The 27,508-nt window shown below is 33.4% G+C and overlaps 1 protein-coding gene across 1 annotated transcript in view; it reads right to left on the bottom strand.

Annotated features, from left to right (window-relative positions):
• The window catches only part of DNAH12 (dynein axonemal heavy chain 12), a 209,958-nt gene that overhangs the window by 61,945 nt on the left and 120,505 nt on the right, over positions 1-27,508 (bottom strand). The window contains exons 40-54 of the mRNA XM_039858619.1: positions 27,251-27,389; positions 26,099-26,265; positions 24,029-24,284; positions 22,068-22,367; positions 21,325-21,503; positions 20,017-20,209; positions 16,069-16,230; positions 13,208-13,402; positions 8,423-8,556; positions 6,955-7,117; positions 6,166-6,246; positions 5,528-5,704; positions 3,239-3,370; positions 1,321-1,410; positions 542-682 (exon numbers count right to left, since the gene is read on the bottom strand). Of these exons, the coding sequence (XP_039714553.1) occupies positions 542-682; positions 1,321-1,410; positions 3,239-3,370; positions 5,528-5,704; positions 6,166-6,246; positions 6,955-7,117; positions 8,423-8,556; positions 13,208-13,402; positions 16,069-16,230; positions 20,017-20,209; positions 21,325-21,503; positions 22,068-22,367; positions 24,029-24,284; positions 26,099-26,265; positions 27,251-27,389 (2,509 nt within the window). The remainder of the gene's footprint in view (positions 1-541; positions 683-1,320; positions 1,411-3,238; positions 3,371-5,527; positions 5,705-6,165; positions 6,247-6,954; positions 7,118-8,422; positions 8,557-13,207; positions 13,403-16,068; positions 16,231-20,016; positions 20,210-21,324; positions 21,504-22,067; positions 22,368-24,028; positions 24,285-26,098; positions 26,266-27,250; positions 27,390-27,508) is intronic.

Below are 27,508 nucleotides of genomic sequence, written 5' to 3'. Positions count from 1 at the left end.
TTTGCTTGCCAAATTTACAAACTGCTCATAAGCATTCTTTGCTCTCCCAGGAATTTGGCCCCAGTGGATACTCCATAAAAGGTTTCCTATCAATGCATGCCATTGCGTCAGGGGATCTTTCCATGCTCTGCCTCTTAACTCTACTAGATTTTCTTACTTCTGAACCTTTGAATTAATTTTTTAATCTGCCACTTTGCCTTTGATGTTTTCAATTTTTCTTTGCTTCTGCCCTCCCCTCATCAAACTCTAATTCTCTTTTGCCCCAGGTCCCTATAGGTATAGGCCAGTCTGGCTAATTCCAATCAATGATCATCCCTGCTCCCACGGCACTACCACTCACACTAGTCCCAACTAGGTCATGTCACATGCAAGTGTTCTCTTCATCTACTAGGTACTCAATCATTGTCTGATGTTTATGCTGCAGCAGGAAGAATTCTTTCTGGTAGCACATTTAGAAAAGTCTTAACTAGAAAATATATGCATAGATTTTAATTTCTGGGACTATTTCAATAGAAAATGGATATGCTGATCCTCAAAATACCTTTGCAACTCTGTCATATACTTCCATAGCCATGATCCACTTACACAGACCCTCAGCTGCAGAAGAAGCTTTAGCAACCTTAGGGGGGTCAAATTCAGGGTTTGTTAAGTATTCACCACGAATCTTCTGCATTACAGTCACCTACAAAACAAAGATTTAGATCTTAAAATTTCAACATATAGCACACAATTATAAGATAAAAAAATAATCATACATAGTAAAAAAAACGTGAATAAAAAGTTATGTTATCTTTAAAAAACAAAGTTAATTTTTAAATAAACATAACTGTAGCAGAAACACAAGTCATATGTGAGCAAAATATGCAAACTTATTACAGATATTGAGGCAAAATTTTCTTTTAAAAAACTGAAAGACTTTTGCAGTTTGAGAAAACATGGAAACAGGGAAAAAGAACAATTAAACATTAATAAATAAAACCTTGGATGAGAAAGAATGCATTATACTTTTTTATCTCACATAACTTTGTGTATCAGATTTGTTAATAAACTATTATAAAAAGACACTTAGAGAACTCTTTCATGTCAACTGTACACTAAGACAGAAATTTTTTAAATAACTTTCAATGGTCTGAAAGAGAAGTGGGCCTATGCATTATAAGAATTTATAATATAGTCATTAATAGAATGTTCCTTTATTTATTATTTTAATCCAAAAATGGAATATCTTCTTATGTTTTATATAATATTACATAATGTTAAAGATCTTACACATCTTGGCAAATTTACATTTACAAAAAAAAAAAATTCAGTGAAACTCACTGGGATGTTGTCCTTGTCATATTCTCTCAAATCTCTTAAGAAATTCATATCTCCCAAAAGTTTTTTGCTAGGTCCCCAGTAATCTAATACCTATAAATAAAATTTATGAAAACTTCTTAAATGTACAATTAAAGATGCTTGCTATAAAAGTTTTCTTCTTGAAGTTTTAGATATATTTTTCAGAGACATTACATACTTTCGAAACTTAAACTTACATATTCTTGGAAATAAAAGAGATTCCTCTCCCCTATCACATATTATACAGATCAAATATTTAAAATATAAACATGAACTTATATATTCAATTTTTTATAAAAATTTAACATTGAAAGGCAAATAATTATTTTTAGAAAACAAGAAAAGCAACTAGAATAAACACCATCAAAATTTCATATAAGAAAATATTTTTATTATTTCAACTTTTCTTTTATTCCTAACTTTCAACCCAGAAACGTAGTCCTATAGACTGAAAATGTGTGTTCCACCCCATCCCCAAAATTCATATGCTGAAACCTAATCCCCAATGTAATAGTATTTTGGGGTGGGGGTCTTTGGGAGGTCATTAGGTCATAAATGAGATCAGTGCCCTTAAAAAAGAGACCTCAGATAGCTCCCTTCCTCTTCTGCCATGTGAAGACACAGCAAAAAGACAGTAGTCTATAAACAAGGGTACAAACTCTCACCAGATACTCAATCTATTGGAGCCTTGATCTTGGACTTTCCAGGCTCCAGATCTGTGAAAAATAAATTTCTGTTGTTTATAAGCTACCCAGTCTATGTAATTTGTTATAGCAGCCCAAATGGACTAAGACAGGTGGCAAACATTTTTCTTATAAACAACCACCTCACCTCCCTAGGCTCCCCAAGTGAAATAAAGAAGAGAAAGTAGATAGATGATTATACATTACTCTGCCACTTAAAAGATAAAGAGCATGGTACATACTTGTCCTAGTGAAAGATGTTAAACAACTTAACATTCTTTTTCCTACTTCCAGAAACCTGATAGGGGTGCTGCATGTGTGTGTGTGTGGGGTGTGTGTGTGTGTGTGTGTGTGTGTGTGTGTGTGTGTGTAATGAGAATAACTTTGTAAGGAAAGAGTTTCATTTTATTTATTATCTTTATTTTCTTTATTATCTCAATGAAGAAAGAATGACCAAAAAAAAAAAAAAAAATCCCAATTCTCCAGTTCAGGAATTCAAACCCAGGTATTGTAAAAACCTGAAAAGAAAATAAGTTGATAACTTTAGATTAAGATGGATGCTATGCCTTCCATTTTAGCCTTCAATAATTATTATATATAACAGCTAACATTTATTGTGAGCTTACTGTTTATGAGGCTTTATGCATAAGAGCTTTATATGTATTGGCTAATCTAACCCTCACATTAACTTTGTGAAGCAGGTATTATGATAAATAATCTTCTTTTTTACAGAGTTCCACAGAAGTTAAATATCTTGTCCAAGGTCACACCAGTAGTAGGGTTGGGTTTTCTGAAGACATTCTGGCTACAGAGCACATGGTTTTAACAAATTCACTATACTGTAACTAGGCAGAATTTTTGAATGCTCAAAAACAACGCCTATGTGGTTATATATCACACTTTTGAGAATCTTAGCTGGAAAAGTGTAGGTATCTCAGTGTTCATTCAATTCCACCGCCATGATAATGGAGAATCCCGCATAGACAGAAAAGGAGATGGAATCAACTGGAAACACATTTTTCTGATCCTATACTGCCTTACTTTTACCCTGGAATAAATATAGGTAGTTGTTTTACATAGTTTATCCTGAATCCATTCAATCTGGAAAGCAATGTTACTTCCTTGAACTGGGTACTGTTAATATTTAATTTGATAATAGTTGCTATAAAGTAGTTTATACATTCATGAATATGATTTAAATTTGTGTCTAATTTTACCTTGCCTCCGGTTCCTGAAGGATCTGAAATTTTTTCTGGTTTTATATCTTTCATGACACAAATAGCAGCCATAACTAACTTAACACCAGATGGAGGATTCTTCATTGATTTCACAATTGTAATGTCAGCTGGCTAAATCAAAAGAAAACAGGATATCTTTAGAATAATTTATTTCTAAATAATGAGTTTTTAAAGTAATGTTAGAAAAAAGCCTTGATTTTCATTTGTAATTGTTTTTTGCTTGGCATGGTTATGAAAGAATTAACAAGGGAATTTAGCACAGATTAAGACCAATGGTTCTCAAACATTTAGGAGTTCACAGATCCTAATGAAAATCTGATGACAGCTGTGAACCCTCCAGAAAATATGTTTTTGCAAATAAAAACAAAATTTGCATGGAACCATATACCAAGCCCATACATAGAACCTTAAATTACATTAAGAACTCTAATTTAGACAAGAGTTAATTCTATATTTTCCTACATATATTAGTTTTACCCCCCCAAAATGAAAGAAGAGATAGCCCTCAATTCCAAACTTATTTTTTAAAAAGGTATATATTGTCAGACAACAATAGATTCACTTATGATCCACTCCAATATCCTTCTGACAGCCCTTGCAATTGCTGGAAAGCTAACAACTATATATCTTAGTTTCCCATGCAGCTAGAGTTGTGGAAGGTCATTAGGTTCCACCATCAGATCACTTGAGTGATGCTAGATTTAAGACTGAAAGATGAGCAGGAAGTGAGGTATCTGTGTAGCCAATATGGATTATAGTAGAGGTGGTGTGGCTCTGTAGAAAGGCTTTGTTTTGCAAGCTTCTGACTCAGAGGGATCATTCTTCTGGTAGAACATTTCTGCGGTTTGGCTTTGTGAGTCATTCCTGGCAACTCAGCCTAGGATCTGTTTCTTCATCTCTTCTAACAATTCTGTAATCTATTTATAAAATCTCCTAAAGAATTCCATCTGCTTATACTAAATAGAGTCAATTCTCTTCTCAGCAACTGAACTCTACCTCATATCAAATACAGTGTTTGATACCAAAAAGGGTACAAGCAACCGACTCTCAATGAAAGTAGAACCTAATATTGATTAGGTTCAATAACTGACGGGGTTTGAAGGCATCAAAAATCCTGAGCATTTCAGAGGATGGCGTGCTAAAAATCCATGGTACACAGTGATAAAACAGTTACTTAGATTAATGATCATGGTCATCTAGAATGGAGTGCCTATTAAAAAAGGCTTTGTCAGAATGATTGGCTGCTGTGATAAACATCTAAGGAGAGAATGAAGATAGACCATTGGGTAGTATGTGACTTTTAAGTATGCCAAAGAGCAGACAGGAAGAAAATAATAAGCTCAAGGTATTAAATTCCTGGCTCACAGCACAGTGAGAACAATAGGAAGTTTCTATAAATGTCCTAAAATAATCTGATGTCTTTTAACTATAAGGCTGATGTAACTGAAAATCAGAGTGTGATCCTGCGAAAAGCTGAATTATCCATTGGTTGAACTCACCATCTTGTCGAGTCTTTTACATGAAAGTGAGGGCATTGATTAGGAAAGAAGGTAAAGAATGGGATCTGAATATCCTGCACTACCACCATACTACACTAGGCCTCTCTAGTCAACAGAAGCTATTTCTCCTGCTCATATTTGGTGAGGTTGTTCTGGTCTTGCCTGAGAACCTGTAAAAAGTCATATATAACACAGTATAAGGCAGGCAGGTGCCCCACATCTGTATTGGAAATGATCTTTAAGTATTTCTGTACATGCATGTCCAAGAGCCTGTAGAAGGGTAGCTCCACACTCTATTTAACATATGCCTCCTGATCCATGTATAGAACCACTTTGGCCTCTTGGAGACTGTTCCATTTTCACTGAAATATCCTGAATGAAAATTATAAATAATATATGAAAGCAAAAATATAAGAGAATGTACCAAAGAGAAATTGTTAAGATTCAAGTTTCATTTGACTGGACAAAAACAATTTAATACCACCCACTGAAATAGAACTACACCTTATTTATTTGTTTGTTTGTTCATTTTGTTTGTTTGTTTATGGTGACATTGGTTAACGAAATCCAATAAGTTTCAGCTGTACGCTTTAACAGTAAGGCGCATATATATTTAAACTATGTGTTCACCTCCCATAGTTAGATTTCTTTCTGTCACCACATATTTGACTCCCTTTACCCCATCTAAGAACTACACCTAATTAACCAAGTACCTGTACACAATTTTATTTTGTTGATGAAACATAAGGTAACTAAGTCAAACACTTGCCTTTAGTGTATCCAGTGCAGACAGAGCTGCTTCCAAGGCTGGAATTGCCTCAGCTAGGTCACTTTCACACTCATTTTTCAGAACTTGGGCTTCTTCAGCCTTTCCACTGGCTATCTCTTCATCTAATTTCACAAACTTTCTTTTTGCTTCCACTTCTACAGACTCTATCTCAATAATCTAAAGAAAAGAAAGGAAAAATAAAGATGATTCCCCATTTTATTGTTTTCTCCATTCTAGAGACAAAAGAATGTTTGAAAATTATTGGGGGGATTGTTTTATGAACTATATAGATGTCTAACCAATGTACTGTATACTTGGAACTAATTTAAATAAATAAATTTATTTAAAAGAAAAAGAAAAGAAAATTAGGGAATCTAGCATATCATTTTGAAGGGCAGAAGGGCCCAAGATAAAATGAGGAGAAATGCAACTACATGTGATCTAATTTGGTGATGGGCTTCCCACCTCCCTTTAAAAATAACGGAAACCACAGGAGACCTGAAGAGATAACCAAGCAGTAGAAAAGGATAAAGTCTCTAATATCTAGTCACAACACTGAGGTGTATTTTCGAGGCTAACTTTACATATTTTAATTGTCTGCTGACATCAATTTGAAAAAAATATTCAGGATACTGTACCTGCATCATTTTTGCATTTTCAACTTTAGCTTCCTCTAATTTGGGCTGTAATTGAACAAGCTCCATTTTCATTTCACCAACCTAAATGGACAATTTGTCATTAAATTTTCATAGCTATAATAGCTACAGAAGCCAAACACAGAAAATTGAAACTTAGATGTACATAATGTATTGGGGCCAGAAAGTCTTAACTTTTTCTTTCAGTTCCTTACATGATAAACAAAATCATGAGAGCATGGACAGTTTTCTTCACAAAAGATTTTATCATCCTTGAGTATATGACAGGGCAGTGGGAGAATGCAGTTGCCATGGAAGAAGTGCCAGCTTGGGGTATCCCTATTACACTATGTGCATGGCATACAATGCATATGAATCACTCAAAACTCTGTTGCTTATATTGAACTAATGCTAATAAGTATTATGAGCACTTGACTCATTTAAAAAACCCCAATCTTATATTTAACCAGCTATTATAATAAAAAGTCAACCCAGACTTTTTATATTCTCTCCAAATGCCAAAAAATTAAGAACAAAACAATATATTTGAGTATGAGTGGTCTGGGAAACCTAGTGAATTTCTCTAAAACTCACTTTACTCATCTGTAAAATGAAAATCATAAAAGTGTTTATCTCATGGAGTTATGACAAATAATTGAAGGAATGCATGTCAAACATATAGCATAGTGCCTGGCACATAATATATTGTCAATAAATTATAGCTCTTGTTATTATATTATTTCTTATATTTCCTATTATATAGTACCATTTTGAGCAGCTCATCAAATTTACCTGAGACTCGGCAAAAGCTAGTTTGTCAAGTCCATTCACATATCGTTGTTTTGCTTCCATGACAGTTTGTCGCTTCTTAGTTAAAAGCTGTCGAAATGAGGCAATAAGTTCAAGATAAGAAGTAGCAGTAACGTAGTTATGTCGTCCTAACTCGTGCAAGAACCTAAGAGAGAGGCAGATAACACATATTACTATAAGTAATGGGCTCCACAAAATAAGAGGTACATTCAATACAATATTAACATTTAAGAATAAAAGTTAATTTTATTTAGAGGCTGCTGAATACTTGAACTTCATAAAATTCTAGAATTCTGCACATAACTACATCCTAATTTCTGGTCTGAAAAATATCAAATAACAATGATAAATTTAAAAAGCACAAATCAACAAAGCTGTGTATCAAAGCAAGAAAGATAAAGGCCTTTTTACATCTTTCATAAGCCAGAAGAATCTAACCCTGTATGGGATCCAAGATATTGTGTAAGCTAGGCAAGTATAATGGGAAAGAGTATTGCAGATAGGATAGCAAAGATGAGTCATCATTTCTTGTACAAGTGTGTCATGTGTTGGCTGAAAGGGGTATGGCCAGAAGTTCGACTACTACACGTATACTGGAAACAATGGAAGCAATGATATTTCATGGCAAGTATGTAGATTAGCCCCCACTGCTTGGTGTAACTGTCCAAGCCAACCATGCCAGCTGGCTGTATGATTCTATCTATGAATAGGTAATATACTGCGTTATATAGTGATATGAGAACTTGGGTTTATGTATCTTTGAAATGAAAATCTCAGAGATTAAGAGGTAAAACAAATACTTTTGAAGTATCCACAAACTACGAACCAGCTCCCCTTATCTGATAACTTCCATCCAGTGCCCCCGCAGCAATGTTTGTTCTATGAAAGTTGCCACCCTAACCATTGCTGATCAGACTAGAATTAGACCCTGGACACAAATGAGCCTGATTACGTTTCAGAACAAATTTGGAATAGAGAGCTGGAAACAGGCAATCAGTCTCTGCTTATAGATGAAATTGCAAGAAGTAAACTTGAGAATCAACAGGCAGCCAGTTTCCTCCACATGCACTGAGAAGTAGAAAAATTCAGTCCTCAAAGAGAAAGAAGAAAACAGATGCCCAGACAGAAACAGGAATGAGAAACAGAGAAAAGGCATTTTTGGTTTTAGAAGGGCTTTCTAAGTCCTGCTTCTGGTCATTTCTGAGACACAGCTGTATTCTTTCCCTTAAGCTTTGTGAGACAGTTCTGTATCTTTATAATAAACACACCCTTTTTGTTAAAACTAGATCAAGTAGCTTTCTATTACTTTTAAGCTGAGAGTCTTAACTAATTAAATGATCATAGATATCTAGAAAAACATAGAAAATCTATTAAAATTTTGAGCTTTCACAAAAAAAGATGTTTTAAAATATAAGGCATTATTGTAATTTTAAAATTTATTAATATTAACCTTTCTGAGAGATCCATAATAGAAGTGTGGAAGTATTTGCAAATTGGAACTATCTCTTGTCGTTCAACCTCAGTAAGCTCCAGTGTTTCTAAGAATTTCACAGCTACAAGCTCAAGGGCATCTTCTGGCCATGGCTAAAAATAAGAAAAAGAAAAATTTATAAAATTTAAGATGAATAGTCCTACTTCAACTATAGAATGTTAAGTATCTTCCTGTACAAGAATAATCTAGGGTTGAGAAAGTTAAATTTTAATGGGGAAAATAGAATTAGAGGGATTGAGGTTACAAGTAAATCTAGGAGTGATCTAACAAATATGTTTATATAGTAAAATTAAAGATAACAACATATAAATGGTCAATGATATTTTACATATAAAAATATATACTACACTGCTTTCTTAAATCTTTCACTTGGACATCTAGACATTCCCAATTTAAAATGACAGTGACTAAGGCCGCTAGTTGCCCACATAATATCTATCAGCACCTTTTTCTTAGGACTCCAGTGTTATTCTAGAAAGTAATATGCCTAGATAAAAGACTACATTTCCTAGACTACCTTGCATTCCAAGTTAAAGACATATATGTAGTTGTTAGGGATTTCAGGAAAGGCTCTTTAGAGGGTTACGTTGAGCTGGAATGTGTCCTTTTTGCCCTACTCTCCATCATTCTACTTCTTGCCTGGAACATAGATGTGAAAGTTGGAGGTCCAGCAGCCATCTTAGACCATAAGATGACTTTTCTAAGGATAATAAAGCAGAAGGAAATTTGGGATTTTGATGACTTTGTTAAGCTACAAAAGCCCCAGTCTGCTAACCTTCAGATTTTTTTCTACATGAGAGGGAAAAACCCTATGTCCTTAGTTTAGAATTTTGTTACTAGTAGCCCATCAAAATTACTAACTTTTTATATTCAAAGTTGAACTTTTGATTTTCTTCCCCATGAAACTGCTTCTTCTCCAGTCTTCCTTGTCTCAGTGAAATGGTTCCTTTGCGCTTCCTAAAATATGACAAACATGCTCCTGCCTCTGGGCCTTTGGATTTGCTGTTTCCTCTAACTAGAAACTCTTTACCTAGAACTCCCCATGACTCACTCTTTAATATCTCTGCTCAAATGCTAACCTGTCAGCAAGGTCTTCCCAGAGTTCTAAAACTACATTCCCTCCTTCATTATATTTTCCCTTATCTTGAGTTTTTTTCTTACCACCTACCAGTACCTGATATATATTTATTTGTTCATTTGATTACTTTCTGTCTCCTCTTCACACTAAAATGTAAATCCATGAAAGCAAGGACTTTGTTTTTCTCATCACTGTTATCTTCAATATCTAAAACAGAACTTGTCAATAAATATTTCAAATATTTATTGAATGAATTAATTTGTTAAATGAGTAAATCATCTTTACTTATTAAAATATTTTCCAGATTTCCTTTCATTTTGATTTAATGAAATGCTTGTAATTTTTTTACTTTGTAGCAGCCAATATACATTTTAAGATCAATTTTTTCAGTGTCCGACCTTCTTTGTAATAAAATTTAAACTTTTTTGATTAAGCACTCCATTAGTGAAAAAGTTTCAAATACCCACTGCCAATTAGGCATATTTGTTAATAGATTATATTCACATGATATTATTATACTAATATACTTTTAAACTTAAAAGAGTCTTCTAAAGATTAAGATCAGTAAATTTTTATAGAAGGCCAGAATAAGTGTCATATGACTTATACATTATTGAAAAATTATGAAAGTTTATCTTGTGTTCTGAGTGCTTCATTTTTAATTATGCTGCTGATCATGAAGGTTTAGTACTCTGTGTAGCAGTTTAAATGTTTATGGCTAAAGTGACAGAAATCAGTCTATGTCTTCAAATAAAGGGGATGTATCATCATATATAATAATACACCCAGAAGTAAGGTATTTCCAGAGTTGCTTAATTTAGAAGCTCAACCACATCCATTTTTTTCCATCTTTTTGCTTCACCATTCTCAGTGCATTTATTTTATACTTGGGCTCGTCCCATCATGGTGACAAGATGACTGCTGCAGCTATGGACATTATATCCTCAAACAACAAGGCTGAGAGACAGGAAAGATCCATCTCCTACCATGTAACTCTTTTTATAGTAAAAAAAAAAAAAGAAAATCCCCAAAGCAAACTTTAACTAAGGACCCACTGGCAAGGAATGGGTCATGAATAGGCTCATGTATAAACCAATTCACAGTAAAAGGAATGAGAGCACCAATATTGATTCAGACTAACCAGGAATTAATTCCTGTAAACACAGCTACATAAAGGATAATTTCCCAAACAAAATCAGAATTCTGTCAGCAAGGATGGAGTGAGTAGAAAATGACTATTGATACATAACCAGTAATATATCGCATGCCATAATAAACTGATATTGCAAGGTATGGTATACCCAGGGGATAAGGTTTATTATTTAAACAGTCACTATAACTTCCTATTCCAAATAACTTTCTGAAATTTGTTTTTACCAGCATCATGTCAAATCTTGTTAAATAGTCATTGTTTTTGCTTCATGATATGGCTGACATAGAATTTGAGGTAGTTCATGCTAGTTTATGCCATTCTCTTACTGCCCACTTATAATTGCATTATGTCTTCAATTTTCAGTACACTGCAGGAATCCCTCAGGGCACCCTACATACCATCTATGACACACAGCCATACAAACTGAGTAAGGGTGTTGATATTAATCTACGTGAAATATTTCCTACAAAAATGAATATTCCAGTAATTCCTTCCCTTATTCTCTGAATTGTTTTGGCATTCCTGGTAAGTATACACCATACTTTGGAGACTAGCAATCTTTCAAAAAAAGTCAGTGACTTCCTAATTGTGTGACACATAGGAGTATACACTCACTTCCCGAGTTTCACAGACCCAGGCCCCAAACAACGCCATCAGCTTCTCTGATACAAGTTCTAATACCCTCACTGCTTCACTGTGAAACATTTATTCCTGTTATCCACTTAATCTCCCTTACCTTATTTGCAACTCCCAGTTCTTTCTTTTTAAAAATTATCCACAACAAGAATCTCTTATAATAGAATAGAAAGTCTCATGTTATGAAAAAGATAACCAAAAGTAGAAGAATTTTATTTATAAGATTTCACAAAAGAAAAACTTATGGCTGGCCTTTGTTCAGTTTTGGTTTTCAACTACTTAATGGAAACAATGGTTCCAAAATTGTTTCACACAGCTTTTTTTTTTTTTTTAGATTTAGGGCAAATTGTTTTATTTTTATTTTTTTTATTAAGTTTATTGGGATAACATTGGTTAATAAGCTTTTGTTATATGAACACTAAAACACACTAGCTTAAACATGTGTATAATTCTCAAAAGGGCAGAATTAGTTTTTCAAACATGCAATTAGTAAATAGGCAAAAGAGAATAAAACAAATTAGTCTCTGAAAATATTTTTAAAAGGAATTATCCAGGGCCAATCTATAGTCCATGTCCTATTGCGTAACAAACAATTAAACAGAAGTCACCATGAGCTGCTTTTCTCAATCTATGACAACTTAATGCTTTTATATAGTAAGTGACAATTGGCCTTAAGGTTAAGTTAGGTGGAGGCCTTCATCATCTGGTGCTGGCATGACTGAAATTGCCACTCAATTGATCTTCCTGTCTCTTGTTTTGCTCCACTCCAAATCATTCACCACACAATGGTTTTTTCTCCCTAAAATATAGATTAGCTCAATATATGCTAATCCTCTTGCAATGTCTTTAAATATAAAACCAAATTCCTAGGCACATTTACAAATCCCTTTATAATTTGTCACCCACTCAAAGTTCCAACTAAACTCCTGCTGCCCTCATTGCCAGTCAGCTATACCAAACTATTTGCAGTTGCCCATATGAGCCATGCACTACACTATCTACTGTTTTACCTTTGCACATCATATCCCCATGTGATAGTTAATTTTATATCCCAACTTGACTATGGGCCACATGGTGCCAATATATTTAATCAAACATTATTCTAGATGTTTCTGTAAGATGTGTTTTTGGATGAGTTTAACATTTAAATCAACAGATTGAGTAATTGCCCTCTCTAATGAGAGTGGGCCTCACCCAATAGGAACAGGGAGCTATTCCTAGTGTGACATCCAATCAGTTGAAGGCCTGAAAAAAACCCAAAAAGACTGACCCTCCCCTGAATAAAGGGAAATTCCTCCTGCCTGACTGGGACATCAGTTTTTTCTTGCCTTCAGATTTGAACTGATAAATCAACTCTGATAAATCAACTCTTCATGGTCTCAAGCCTGCTAGCCTTTAGACTGGAACTATACCATCAGCTTTCTGGGTCTTCAGCTTGCCAATTGCAGGTCTTGGAACTTCTCAGCCTCCATAATCATGTATGCCAATTCCTTATCATATATATATGATTTCTTTACGTGTGTGTGTGTGTGTGTGTGTGTGTGTGTGTGTGTGTATATATATATATATATATATAAATATATTCTAGTGGTTCCTAATACACCCCTCCAATACATAATTAATGCACTTCCATAATTCAGAGGTTCATTGTCTTAAGTACATCTTTTGTACAACAAGATTATGGCTCTTTTATATAATTGTGACTGCTCATTCACTGATTGCCTTTTCTGTCTTCCAGTCTGGAGTGTGAACTTCTTATGAGGATCATGTAGTCTTATCAGTCCTTGGTGCCAAGCTTATGTATGTTAATAAAGCTTGAGTAAGATTTCAGTAAAATTCCAAAAAATTAGTTGCCCTCCTCCCCAAAATTACAAACCTGAAACCAGTCAATGGTACAGCAGTTGATGAGGGATGGAAACTGTCTCAAGCGATTTCGAAAGGCATCTCCAATGGGGCTAAAGGCCACTACAACATGAAGATTATCTTTGCAGCGATTCACAAAGAAAGCAAACAAGGCTAAAGGACTAAGTTCATCATGTTTACTGCCAGCCTGAGCTACAGGACGAACACCCTAGGGAATATCAGAAAATAAAAACCTGGTAAATAAAAATAGATAAGCTGATAATGAGATTAGTAGATATTGGAATATTAAGAATTTTTATTACTCCCCTTGTAAATATCTTTAAATTTTTGTTTTTATAATAATAGGATGGCTTTTGATATAGTTTGTACTTAGAAGACTTCCAACTCCTTAATTTTATAATGCAAAAACAAATATCTGCCAAGAATTTAACTTATAAACAAAAAGTTCACCAAGATATATTCAACATTGTTTTTAAGAGAAAAAATCTAAACAACTGAAGTACACAGTTAAAAACATTATAAAATATCCGTACATTTTAATTTTATACAACTGTTAAAAATAATGAAGTGTAGCAATGTATGTGCTATAGCAAGATAAATTAAGTGGGGAAAAAAACCCTAAATTGTGCAACAATATGTATAATATAATCTTCTTTGTTAAATGAGAAAATATATAGGTGTATATGTATATATAGGAACACCTTTTTATGGAAGCAATCGCCAAGAACTATTAATAGTTGGTGAGATGGACTTAAGGGAGAGTGTGAGAGTGAGGCTTTTGTTTTTTATTTTGGACATTTTTCTGGGTTTATGTCATCCCTTTTTTTTCACTTTGGACATTCTTATGCTCTTTAAATTCTCTAACTTTATTCTTATAATATTTGCATATTTAAAAAATGTAAATAGCATTCTCTGGTAATGAGATTATTGGTCACTTTTAGATTCTTTCTTTGTATATCTTTATATGAGAAAGATATTTTACTTGAGGTTAGGCATAATGGCTCCAGAACCAAACTTCTTGAATTCAAATCCCAGCTTGCAGTTTATTACCTATGTGACCTGGGGGCAAATTATCTCAACTCTTCATAACTCAGTTTCCTCATCCTTAAAATGGAGAAAAGAGTAAAAGAGTCCCTATTTTGTTGAGGGTTGTTCAGGGATCAAATGAGTTATCTTATCTTGAAATAAGATAAAAAAAGACGTTACAATAACTTAATTCTGCAAGGAATGCTAATGAACAGTGGAAATATAGTCTGGAAATGTAGGTCTGAGGCTGGAACTCTCATGAAGTTAGACAGATGTGCTGGTGCCCTCTAGGTAGTGCCAGAGCCAAGCTATACATGTCAGTTATCAGGAATGAGGTTTAAAGTAAAATCTTTGTCAAAGGGATGAAATAAGCAAGTCCAAGACATAGTCTTCAAAGTGGGATGCACAGGATGGTATATAGAGTGTAAAGAAAATAACAGAATTTTAAATATTACCTTTTATATTTAAAAACATTGGTATAAAACAAGCAGAAACGGGGTGTATTTCAGTACACCTGAGTTCTGACTATGGCTATTTCCTTGTGGATAAATTGATATGGTGTTCCTAGGCTTTGGTAGAATGTGAAGAATGGAAGTTCTTAAGGTCACTGTTGGATCATACCATAAAATAGTAGTGAAGCAAGGGAAAAGTGTTGTAGCAAAATGGTGAGAAGAAAAGGTAAACAATAGCTAAAGTAAGCAGGAAAACCTAGCAAAGTTTAGGAAATCCCATTCCCCAAAGGTGACTATTCCTTGAATGGGAGTATGGGGGATGAGTTTATCCTATGAATTAGGAGAATCACCATTCTTCTCAGCAGCCTTGGCCACATCCTTGACATTTCCCAAATAAAAGCAGAGAACTTGGGATCTTTTTTTTCTCTCCTTCTGCACCCCAGGCTACAGACTATCATTCAGGCTACAAGTGTACCATTTACTGAGGGCTTTTTAAGTGCCTGATGTTCCATAAGTGCTTTATTTAATTTGATCCTCAGACCTCACATCAACCCTATGTAGGAGGACCTATTATGTGTATATAATAGTTTTATTCCAAAGAAGATAAAAGCAGGGTGCTTGAACTAATAGGGTAAATCCATTTTATTCCAGATGGGATCACTGGAAGCTAGAATAAAGCATCCAGGTGCGAGTAACACATTCTGTGGATAAAAGTAGCTGTGGTAATGAAAAAGGGAAATTACTAGTAGAGATCTTGTATGGGAATATCTTGAGAAATGGGACCAATGGACAGGACATCAGAAGTAGTGGCTGCTTCACGATTGTGTTTTTTGTCAATTAAATCACAAAGCATGACACTTGGATATGTTAGAATTGTTAAGAGAAATAGTTTTATTAAGGCTTTTGAAAAATTTTAACCAGTGGTAAACCATAAAAGCTAATCAAGTAGTGCTTTAAAGCTATGTTTTCTCATATCTCTATAACTCTAAGACATGACTTAACATCTGTAATCATTTTATTAAGGCTTTTGAAAAATTTTAACCAGTGGTAAACCATAAAAGCTAATCAAGTAGTGCTTTAAAGCTATGTTTTCTCATATCTCTATAACTCTAAGACATGACTTAACATCTGTAATCATTCATAAAATATGCTAAGCTCGAACTAATGAAACAAACTGCCATAATTATGAAAAATTTATAAAATAAAAATTCTGTCTCATAACAATAGTAGAAGCAATTTAAAATTCACCAAAAGAACATGTATTAAAATAATACGCTTTAAGTTTTTAATTACCAAAACCCTCTGCACAAGCTATATTTATCCTGGAGAGGAGAGAAAAAGTTTCAAGAAAAGAAAATCTCTGTGCTGGGAGAGGCACTCTCTAAAAAGCATTTACCTCCATCACTTCTTGTTTTTCATCTGCTGCAAAAATGTTAGGTACTTCTCCAGTATTGAGCACACTGTCAATATCCTCTAGAAAAGCTTCCTCTTTAATCTGAGTGTCCGTGATTAGAAAGACTGTCTTCTGGCCCTTCACGCCCACATTCCTTAATAGAACCTTAAAATAAAAAATGTACTCATAAGAAAAATGTGGTAGATATTTGCTTTATCTCCATTTCCCTTTCTTTTGATGACAACATCTCAAATATAGAGTAGTATTTCTCCTCTCTTCTGGTGGGGCTATCAATCAGGGCTTCCTTTTTGCCTATTACCTGGGTGGAAGACCCCAACTTGTCAGAGCTACCTAAGCCCCTAGACATAGTCATTGATTCAGAAGATGGCATATGATTTAAGCGGGCCCAATCACAGTCTTCAGGGACTTAGAGGGACTTGAAAATGGAAAGAGTATCTGTCACTCTAAGATGGATGATATAAAGGCCAGTAATTTAGAACTACTAGGGGCCAACTATGTTGCCACATGGAATAAGTCTGAAGACTCTGAAGTTCCACAGGAAGGTGCCAGGGAAAAAAGACATTAAAGGCAGAAGAATACAATAGAAAACCAAACTAGAAATAGAAAACTAAAATAGAAAGCTCAAGAGAAGAAAAAGGAAATTAAAGTAGACCAAGGCCCCTATATATACTAGAATAAAAGCACATGCACAACCCCAAAGAAGATTAATCCTCAGAAAAGTTCTGAGAAATCTCAGAACCTCTAGTCATGCTGATTGATAAAGTTTTCCTCCTGCATGAAGCCAGTCCTTAAAGATTGGGAGCAGTGGCAGCTTATCAAGTGCTCAAAACTCAACAGAAACAGGAAAACATGACCCAATCAAAGACCAAAATAAAGCTCTAGAAACCAATCCTAAAAAAACAGATCTATGAACTCCTTGACAAGAAATTCGAAACAATTGTTTTAAGATGCTCAATAAACTAAATACAGATAGGCACATAAAGGAAATCAGGAAAACAATTCATCAACAAAATGGGAATATCAACAGAGTTAGAAACTGTAAACAATAACTAAACAGAGATTCTGAAGCTGAAAAAACACAATAACTAAACTGAAAATTTCTCTACAGGTACTCAACGACAGATTTGATTAGGCAGAAGAAAGAGTCAGTCATCTTAATATAGGTCATTTGAAGTCACTGAGTCAGAGGAACAAAAAGAAAAATGAATGAAAAAAAGCAAACAGCTTAAGAGACTTCTGGATATCATCAACTGGATCAATATAAATATTATGGGAGAAGAGAGAAAGGGGCAGAAAACTTATTTGGAGAAATAATGGCCCAAATGTCTCAAATCTGAGGATAGAAATGGACATACCAAATCAAGACGCTTAACTCCAACTATGATAAAACCAAATAGATCCACATACAAAGACACATTATAACACCAAGACACATTATAATCCAATTGTTGAAAGTCAAAGGCAATGAGAGACTCTTGAAAGCAGCAAGAGAAAAGCAGGAGCTTCCATAAGATTATCAGCATATTTCTCAGCAGAAACCTTGCAGGTAAGAAGAGAGTAGGATGATATATTCAAAGTATGTAAAACTGTCAACCAAGAATACTGTATCTGGAGAATTGTCTTTCAAAAATAAAGAAATTAAGACATTCTCAGATAGATAAAAGCTGAGGGAATTCATTACCACTAGAACTGCCCTTCAAGAAATGCTAAAGGGTCGGCTTCAAGTTGAAATGAAAGAATGGTAGACAACAACACAAAGCCATATGAAACTATAAAGTTCTCTGGTAAAATACAGAGAACTTTATTTGATTTATAAAGGTTTGACTTACAATTTTTCAAATTTATGATGGTCGAAAGCAACACACGCTCAATAGAAACTGCACCTCAAATTTTAAATTATTATCTTTTCCCAGGCTAGCAATACATGGTATGATATTCTCTTGTGATACTGGGCAGCAGCAGTTCCTAGTAAGGCATGCAACCATGAGGATAAATGACTGATACTCTGCCGTGTATTCTGTTTATAGTGATTTTTAAATATTGTTTTCTGAACATGTTTAAGGTAAGCTAAGTTAAGGTATGGTGTTTCGTAGGTTAGGTGTATTAAATGCACTTTTGACTTACAATATTTTCAACTTATGATGGGTTTATTGGGACATAACCCCATCATAAGTTGAGGAGCATTTATATAGAGACAAATGTAAAATTCTATATGATTGTAACTTTAGTGTGTAAGTCTACTTTCAAATCTTGTATAGAATCTAAAAGAAAAAACCTATAAATCTATGCTAGTGGGTATGCAATCTATTAAGATATAATTTGTAATATCAATAGCATAAAGGGCAGGCAATTGTAAAGGAGTAGAGTTTTTATATGAGGTTGAAGTTATTAGTTTAAACTAGGTTTTCATAACTTTAAGATGTCTTATGTAATCACAAGAATAACAGCAAAGAAAATGTCTATAGAATACACACACAAAAAAATGAGAAGGAAATCAAAGCATGCCACTACAAATAATCAACAAAACATAATAGAAGACATTAAGAAAAGAAATGAGGAACAAAAAAGCTACAAAACATATATAATACAAGTAACAAAATGTCAATAATATATTCTTCCCTATCAGCAATTACTTTAAATGTAAATGGATTAACTTCTCCAAAAGACATAGATTGGCTGAATAAATAAAAATATAGGATCTAATAATATGCTGCCTATAAGAGACTCACTTTAGACCTAAGCACACACATGGCTGAAAGTGAAAGGATGGGAAAGATGTGCATTGAAAATGGTAACCGAAAAAGAGTAGGGTGGCTGTACTAATATCAGACAAAACAGACTTTAAGTAAAAACTCTTGCAAAGGACAAGAAACATGATAAAAGAGTCAATTCATCAGGAAGAAGTAACAATTATAAATATTTATTCACCAAACAGCAGAGCTCCTAAATATATAAAACAAACACTGACAGAATGGAAAGGAGAAACACCAATACAATAGTAGGAGACTTTAGCTCAACAAAGGATAGAACAACCAGACAGAAGATCAATAAGGAAATAGAAGGTTTGAATAACACTATACACCAACTAGACCTGATAGACATATACAAAACCTTTCAACTCAACAACAGCAGAATACACATTCTTGTTAAGTGCACATAGACTATTCTCTAGAATAGATCAAATTCCACAAAAAAGTCTTAACAAATTTAAGATATAAATCATATCGAGCATCTTTTTGGATCACAATAGAATGAAACTAGAATTAAATAGAAGGAAAACTAAAAAATCCACAAATATGTGGCAATTTAACAACAAACTCTTAAACAACCAATAGGTCAAAGAAGAAATAACAAGTGAAATTAAAATTTCTTGAAACAAATGAAAATGAAAACCTAATTTATCAACATGTCTGCGGATGCAGCTAAAGCAGTGGTAAGAGGGAAGTTTATAATTGTAAACATTTTCATTTAAAAGGATATAACTTTTAGGATATAGAAATTTAGTATATAAGGGTCAGTGAAAGTGAAAAAAGCCCAACAATATCTCCTTTTTTTTTCACTTGGAGTCATCACTCTTCTGGGACCTACAGAGTTGTAAACACATGAGGATGAAAACCCCAAGTATGCACTCTATTGTTCTATTGGTTACTGGGACAGAAACACAGCTCCAAAGAACTCACTTCAGTTTTCTCATCAGTGAAACAGAGAGACAACCATACCCACTGCATTGAATTGTTGTACCCACGAATGACATCATGTGTGTAAAGCACTTAGAACAGTGCTCAGCACATGCAGTAACTGCTTTATGGATAATACTATTATCATCATCACCAATGTATTCAGCACATAGCTATACAGGTTGGTTCTCTCTTCACAGGTAAAAGAATGCACTGATGTTATTTTAGACACTAGATTGCTTCATAAATTTACCTTCAGGTCCTCTCTCCACTCATTCATACCATAGCTCTTAGAAATTTCTGGTTGGAAAATATGCATTTTTGCCATGGATGTAGCCAGACGAGTTAAAGATTGACGACCACTTCCTCCAAGTCCAACAAGCAAAGCATTTCCACCAGATTGCTTTAAAATTCGACATATCCGTGATAAATGTTCCAGTACATACCTATGAAATGTCAATATTATCATATTAGAAAATAAAAATGCAAATGTATATTTACATGTAACTATTGTTTTACTTTTCTAGAAGGTTGGACTTTGCTGTCTCAATTTTAAAGAAGTAATCATCAAAATGTGTGACTTTTCAAAAGCAGTTACGATTGGATCATTTGATGCAAAGGAAACTATTTAAACTACAAATTCAGGAAATGTAATATACGAATTATAGAATTAAAATAAAATGTGACCTCTTATACTGGAAGTATATTATTGCTTTTATTAAAAACATTTCTTCAACTTTTTAATATAAGGATTTCTATGTGAGAAATAGGAAATCAGTTCTTCACAAAATAACAAATTCCGGAAAGATGGCCTCATTGTAATTAGGAAAATTAAAGTTAGAGCCATGATGAAACACCATTCCACTCTCCTTAGACTGGCAAAACTTACCAAGTCTGGCAATCCTAAGTATTAGGAAGGGTGAGAAACAATGGAAGCTCTTAAAAACAATAATCATTTTTGAAGATACTATGGCAATCATTTTGAAGATACTTTTAGTAAAGTAAAAAATGTTTACATACCATGACACGATAATGCCACTTCTAGGAATATAGCCTAGAGAAATTCTTATACATGTACCCAAGCAGACATGAATGTTCAAACCTTTTTTATAATTGCAAAAACTGGAAGATACCTAAAAGTCTATCTCAGAAGAATGACTACATTGTGTTATACAATGGTAGTAGTAAAAATTCATTTTTTTGTGAATCTCACAAACAATATGGAACAAACCAACTTGCAGAATTTATACGATACCATTTATATGAGTTTTAAATGCGCAAAATAAGATAATGCATATGTGATTAGGAACACACATATGTAGTAAAAGTCAAAAGAGACATAAGATTTCTTTGACTCCTGCAGGGTATGCTGGGGATGCAGTGAGGAAAGGTTGGCTGCCCAAAGGACTTCAAATAAATTGCTAATATTTTATGTCTTAAGCTCGGTTGTAGGTACAAGGTTATTCACCATATTTTTCCTTATACTTTTTTGTACATTTAAAGTATTTCGCAATAAATTTTACAAATAGAAATTTCAATCATTAATATCAAATGAAGGTACCTAAAAATGACAAGATTCATTCTTGTTTTGTGAGTTTGATTATACTCATCTAAGCATTGATCTACAATGTCATTAAAATGATGAATATCTGGAATTTCAATATAAACTCTGTCATCTCCTTCAAAGTCAGGATTCATATAGTCACCAAACATGAGATTTCTTAAGTCCTCTTCGGTTACCTATAGAACAAAAATCAACAAATTATAAAACTTAAAATTTTTTTCTAAAATAAATTTAAGAAAATGTTATACAAAATTTTGTTTTGTACATGTTATGGGACGATTATCAATTAGATAATTATTTTAAACATTAGGGTAGTAAATAACATATTTGCAAAATTAATATCTAAAATTATATTATATACTTAGGAATTAAAAGTGCTTTTTTTCTATTTAAAAAAGAAAGTCCCCCTGCCCCAGAGGCTGAGTGACTCACATTTATTAGTTACTGAAGATGGTCACCATGTTAAGCACTTTACATCTATTTTATATATAATTTAATCCCTATCCCTATTTGATTATATTATTTAATCCCTATTATATCATTTGTATAGTTTTATTCTTTAATAACTTCTATGCTACATGCATAATTCCTCTGAAGATAAATCTTCTCAAAATAAACACCTATCTATGAGGAAAGATAAATACGATTATTAAGCAATAATTTTTTTAAAGATGATTGTAACAATTCATGCTATTGCACTGTTTTAACTTCATATGTTTTTAATCATTAAATATACTCACTGATGTATTTTCTTTCCTCAGATGTGAAAAAATACTATCGAATGATTCTTTAAAATGGTCCTTTATAACAATTTTAGTTAAATTGAACAGCCAGGATCGATCCTCATCATTAATGAGGCGATCATAAAACACTCGAAGAACCTCATGCACAAACAGCCGGGTCATAGTGTGCTTGCTCTCCACGGCATTTCTTTCAATGAGTAAGCAGCCTTGGATGACACGTGAAAAATCCCGCAAGTTGAAAGTGTAATGAGATTTTGTGGGAGTTGGCAAAAGATTTTCCATGGATTTTTTATAAATCTGAATATGAAAATAACAAAGCGAAAATAGAATGCTTATAATCAGCAAAGCCATGTAACAAATTGTATGTTATCTAAGATATTTCATTTATTCTGTCAGATCATATTGGCTTAGAAAATTGTATAGTACTTAAGCCTAGCATTGCATATATCTATTTATTTTTGGTTTATACCACTCAATTGGGCATTATGAAGCTGAAGGAAATTAATATTATCTGATTCCATCCAAGTCCAAGAAGTGACAATGCTTTCACTTCCCAATTATTATAGTTGTCCCATTTAAAGGTCAATGACCTGGGCTTAAGTAGTTAACAAGAACTTTAGTAGAAAATGAAATCAGATAATTCATTCTTAAGTATTCTAAATGAAGAGAATGAAACAATTTCCTTTTGACTACCATTGACTTCAAAACAAGCCAGTGTTCTCTCCCTTCCCTTCTCTTATTTTCTCTCTTCTTCTTCCTTCTCCTGTAAGTGGCTCTAATATGGAAATGAAGTATATTTTTACTATATGCTGAAAACACCAAATGAGGTTTAATATTTTCTTTAAGGAAATTTAATTAAATCTTTTATAATGTAGCCTGAAAAAAAAAACTAAATGAAATTATTTTTTATTTATATGTATCCTATGATTCAACCCCCTCCCCTAACCTCCAAATAAGTAGGTCTGTAATGCTTCAAAGATGTGGGGAAAGATCCTTTCTGTATCCCATTCTTCCCAACCAACTCTACCCTCTTTCCAGGAGATGCCTGAAATATAAACATCATATTTTATATATAAAAACACTTTTCTGTACTCAAATAAGTACAGTAATTACAATGTACTATTTCTTTGCTCATATTTTGATGGCACTAATTTTCCACCAGAACAAGAGAACTAGAAAGATACAATACTCTTGAAAACTAATAGAATGATTATAGGGAGCTTTTTGCTTCTGGTTGGAGTGATCCCAAAGTGAACCCCACTTTGGGATTCACATTGAGCTAAGCTTTCAAAAGCTTACCTCAATGTGATTATCACTGACTTACCTTAAATACATTTTTACCCTTTTATAATTAGCAATGAGCCTGGCTCTGGCCTCTGAGCAGAGGCAGATAACACATGCTGCATAAGAGCTGCTCCTTAGCCTATATATAGGCAGACTTGTTTTCTGTTCCCATCCTTGTGTTTCCTTATAACTTTTCTCATTGCTACTTCTTATGTGATCTGGCTAAAAATAGTATATTCATAAGCTGCTTACATTTCTTTTATTTTTTAAGACAAACACAAAGAACGGAAGGGAAGAGAGAGAAAAGAAAATAAATATCAGAGTAGGAACCTGACAATTAGGGAAACACCTAAAATGTGGCACAAACTTGTTCTGTATAATTTCATTGTAACAACTTTGTTAAGTTGGTATTATCTCCTATTTTACTTTTAAAAACATGAGTTTCTGGAAGGTCAAATTACTTGATTAAGGCCATATAGCCAGGAAATAGCAGTCAAATCCAAATGGATTCCCTAAGTTCAAAGCCTATGTCTTCCTGTTCTTAAGGCTTAAGTTTCTCTGACACTGAAGACCAAAGCAGCTGTCTAAGAAAAAAAGGTTTTTGTTTTTTTTTAAAGTAAGGACCAAATGAGGGATATATATACTAAAACATTTTATATTACATATTTGCTCACCTCCATAGTCCCACTGACAATTTGGTTCCCTATTAAAAAGTACTCTGGAGGAAATTCACGAGTCCTAAAGTAGAATGCTACAATTGATGAGAAGATTCGGACCATTGTTTCATCACTAAAAGTATTAATAGTGCAGATGTTGAAATGTCGAATAAAACGAGGACTAACTGGATTTCTTCCACCACCTGGAGGGCCCATGGCAGCAATCAGTTCTATGTCAACCAATGTGATTTTACTTGTGTCCTTAAGATCATACCTTGAAAGCACATAAAAATTCAAAACAATCAGTGATAAAGCCAATAAGATGGAATGAAATGTAGATCTCTCTAGAAACTTAATCTGATTTTAGCTTCTTTAAAAAGAAGAACTTTAGAAAATGCTTAGAGTAGAAGAGAACTCTTTTTTTAAAGCAGCCCTCTGTTTCCTCTTTCAGTGACACTGATTCTGTTGCCTAGATTCTGGGTATCTAGAATGTCCCTTTCTCTCGTCCTTTCTTTATTCCCTCCTACTCTTCTTTCCAATTTGACTCTGATTTTCCTCTTCCTATTCTAAATCCAGAGCATGGATGAGAGATCAATCTTATTTGCAGCTGGATTTAGGTAGGGTGACCATATGTCCCATTTTGCCTAGGACAATTCTAATTTGTGCTTGTCCTAGGTAATTAATAACATTCCCCTTTTACTCTCAGAAATGTCTTAGTTTGAACAATAAATTATATAGTTATCCTACTTACAGCAAAGCCCTGGTTTCTTTTTTCTCATCTCAAATCTTATCTTCAGAGCACATAAGGATGTCTAAACAGTAACTAAACACTTTTCTTATATAAAAAGGGACATATCAGGGAATAACCAAGCTCCAAAGAAGTTTTAATCAGAAAGGGGTATCTAAATAGCTCCATTTAGTTAGAAACGCTCCATTGAAAATATTCATATTTCCAATAAGTCAAAAATATTCATATTTCCAATATGAATATGAAAATATTCATATTTTCAATAAGGCCATTGAGTCCTTTAATATTAAAGTTCTTGCAAAAAGTGGAAAGGATGGTAGGAGAAATTTATATAGCCAGTTCTTAGTCTAAGAGCAAAATAGAAAATATAAAAATATTATTTGGCAACAACCATAATGGCTGTCAATAGGAGACTGGCTAAGTATATTATGGCAAGAGCCACACAACCAAATATTATTAAAGGCTAGTAAAATGAATGAGACAAATTACATGGATAGGTGATTAAGATAAATACTTAAGTGCAAATAAGTCACCAAACACTATGTGTAATACGAGTCTTTTTTAAAAAAATAAAAATATATTGATAAAGACATGAAACTCGGAGGAATAGGGAATACTCTATTAACAGCAATTATTTCCTGGAGGCATTATGCCAAGGGCCTGCAGTAACAAAGAAAATGTTATTTCCAAAATATGACTTAGCTTCAACATTAGTCTACCCTTGCCTTGACATAAAAATAATGGTATGTTGGGAATTAGGAAAGTATATTTAAGAAAGGAAATGAAGGATTATTAATCCTAACTAAAAGATACAATGTCTTACATGTTAGAAACTAAGCACATCATCATAAAGTGGGGTGGAGGAGTGCAGTTATCTATGAAATTGCTGTTAAAACAAAGCCATCTCAAAGATATGGTAATCTCAAACAGTTACAGAAAATATAGGGAATTTAAAATGATAAAAATGTAGGGTGATTACTTAGGTTGGAGACTACACATAAATTCTCAGCCCTCTGGAAATGGTACTTTGAAAGGTATAATCTATAAATTATTTTCAACATTTAAAAATAATACTTGAAAAGAATTTATTATTTGTTGAACGTACACATCTCCAATACTGGATTATTAATCCTAGTTATCTAACTCACACATTCATAAGAAAGGATGGTATAAAAAAGGTATAGAAAAGTCTTCAAAAATTTCTGTATAGGAATATCAGAGCAACCATTTTCTTTCACAAATAACTTGAAAAATTATATTATTTTGATGTGAGAAACTAAAATAGAAAAAGAGAACAATGACTTCAGCATGGCTAATTAAGACCTTAATTAAATAATTACCAATTCCCACAGTCAAAAAATTGTCGTAATAATTCAATGGGAGGTTGAGCTCCATATTTTTCCAATGCAGGCATATTCATGTCATCTATAAAAATTATACACTTCTTTCCCATAGGTGGTCCAAAAACTCCTTTGCGTCTTTTATCCAATCTAGCCATAATAATGTTCTAAAATATAAAGAAGAAAGGATAGTAGCCATACGTAACACTAGAAAAAAATTAGGAATTGAACAGTCTAATTATGTTAAAAAATAATGCCAAACAGTACTATGTACATGTGTTTATTTATTTATATTTATTCACTTTTAGGGTGATACCAAACTTTATATTCAACATCATTCAAAAAACATCTATTGAAAGTTCTATGTGCTAAGAATTGTTACATACATGCATATTTATATATTTATATTGTACACACATGCACACACAAAATATTTTCCTCATCGGATACCCCAACCTATCTATTAACTTTAATTTACTCAGTATCTAAAAGCGCTAATTTAAATTTGTAAGATTTTGAGATTAAGGGGATTCTATAGGCTTAAAACAACAGAAATGAGTCCCATAGGTCAAGAGAGAATGGACAGACATAAATTTAGGAATAGATGATAAAAATGGTGATTAGAAAAGGTTTCATGCAGTATTTCCATCTTGGCACTTTTGGGGGTAAAGAGTGGGATGCACAACTACATTGTTCTCATCATAGAAGGTCATATAATAGTTTGTTTGAAAGACAGGGCTTTAGAAAGCAGCAAATGCCCCTAAGGATCATATGGGAGAGCCCAGAAAGCGCAAGTGTGCCCTTCCGTCCTCCCTCCATCCCTTCCTCCTTCTCTTCTTCCCTCCCTCTCTCTCTCTCATACTCCCTTCTCCAGTTAAGAAATCAATTGTTGCTTCTTCTCAAACTTAAAAAAAAAAGCTGTTAAAGCTCAATAATCCAATACTAATGCAAAAATTCTCTCAAACTTATGTTTTTAAAACTTGACTTTTAAAACTTACTTGTAATGCCAAAAATAAAAGTTTTGAAGTTTTTTTTTAAAATTCATATAAGATTTACACAGCTATTCATTTAATATATGATTTTAAACACTAACAAAATAGTAAAAAAAAAAAATTAATAATTATAGACCCATGTTTCTGGCTTTAAACTAACCTGAACCTGGTTGGCGCTGGTCCGTGCAGAGAAATTAACATAAAAAGGAAAGTACTTGTCCTTTTCCAAGTGATTCATTAGCTTATCCTTCACGTACACTGATTTTCCTGTACCCGTTGGACCCACAAAAAGCAGTGGCCTTTATGAAAACATGTCATTCAAAAGGAGGAAAAGTTAGAAACATTTCTACTAAAGGAAGTTGGAGTTAGCTGAAAAGATAAACAATAATCAAATCATCTTTATCTAAAAACTCACATT

This window comes from Pteropus medius, unplaced genomic scaffold (genome assembly GCF_902729225.1).
Source record: "Pteropus medius unplaced genomic scaffold, Ma_sr-lr_union100, whole genome shotgun sequence".
NCBI classification, from domain to species: domain Eukaryota; kingdom Metazoa; phylum Chordata; class Mammalia; order Chiroptera; family Pteropodidae; genus Pteropus; species Pteropus medius.
Note: the sequence above shows the minus strand (reverse complement) of the source record. Positions and strands in the feature narration are given on the sequence as shown.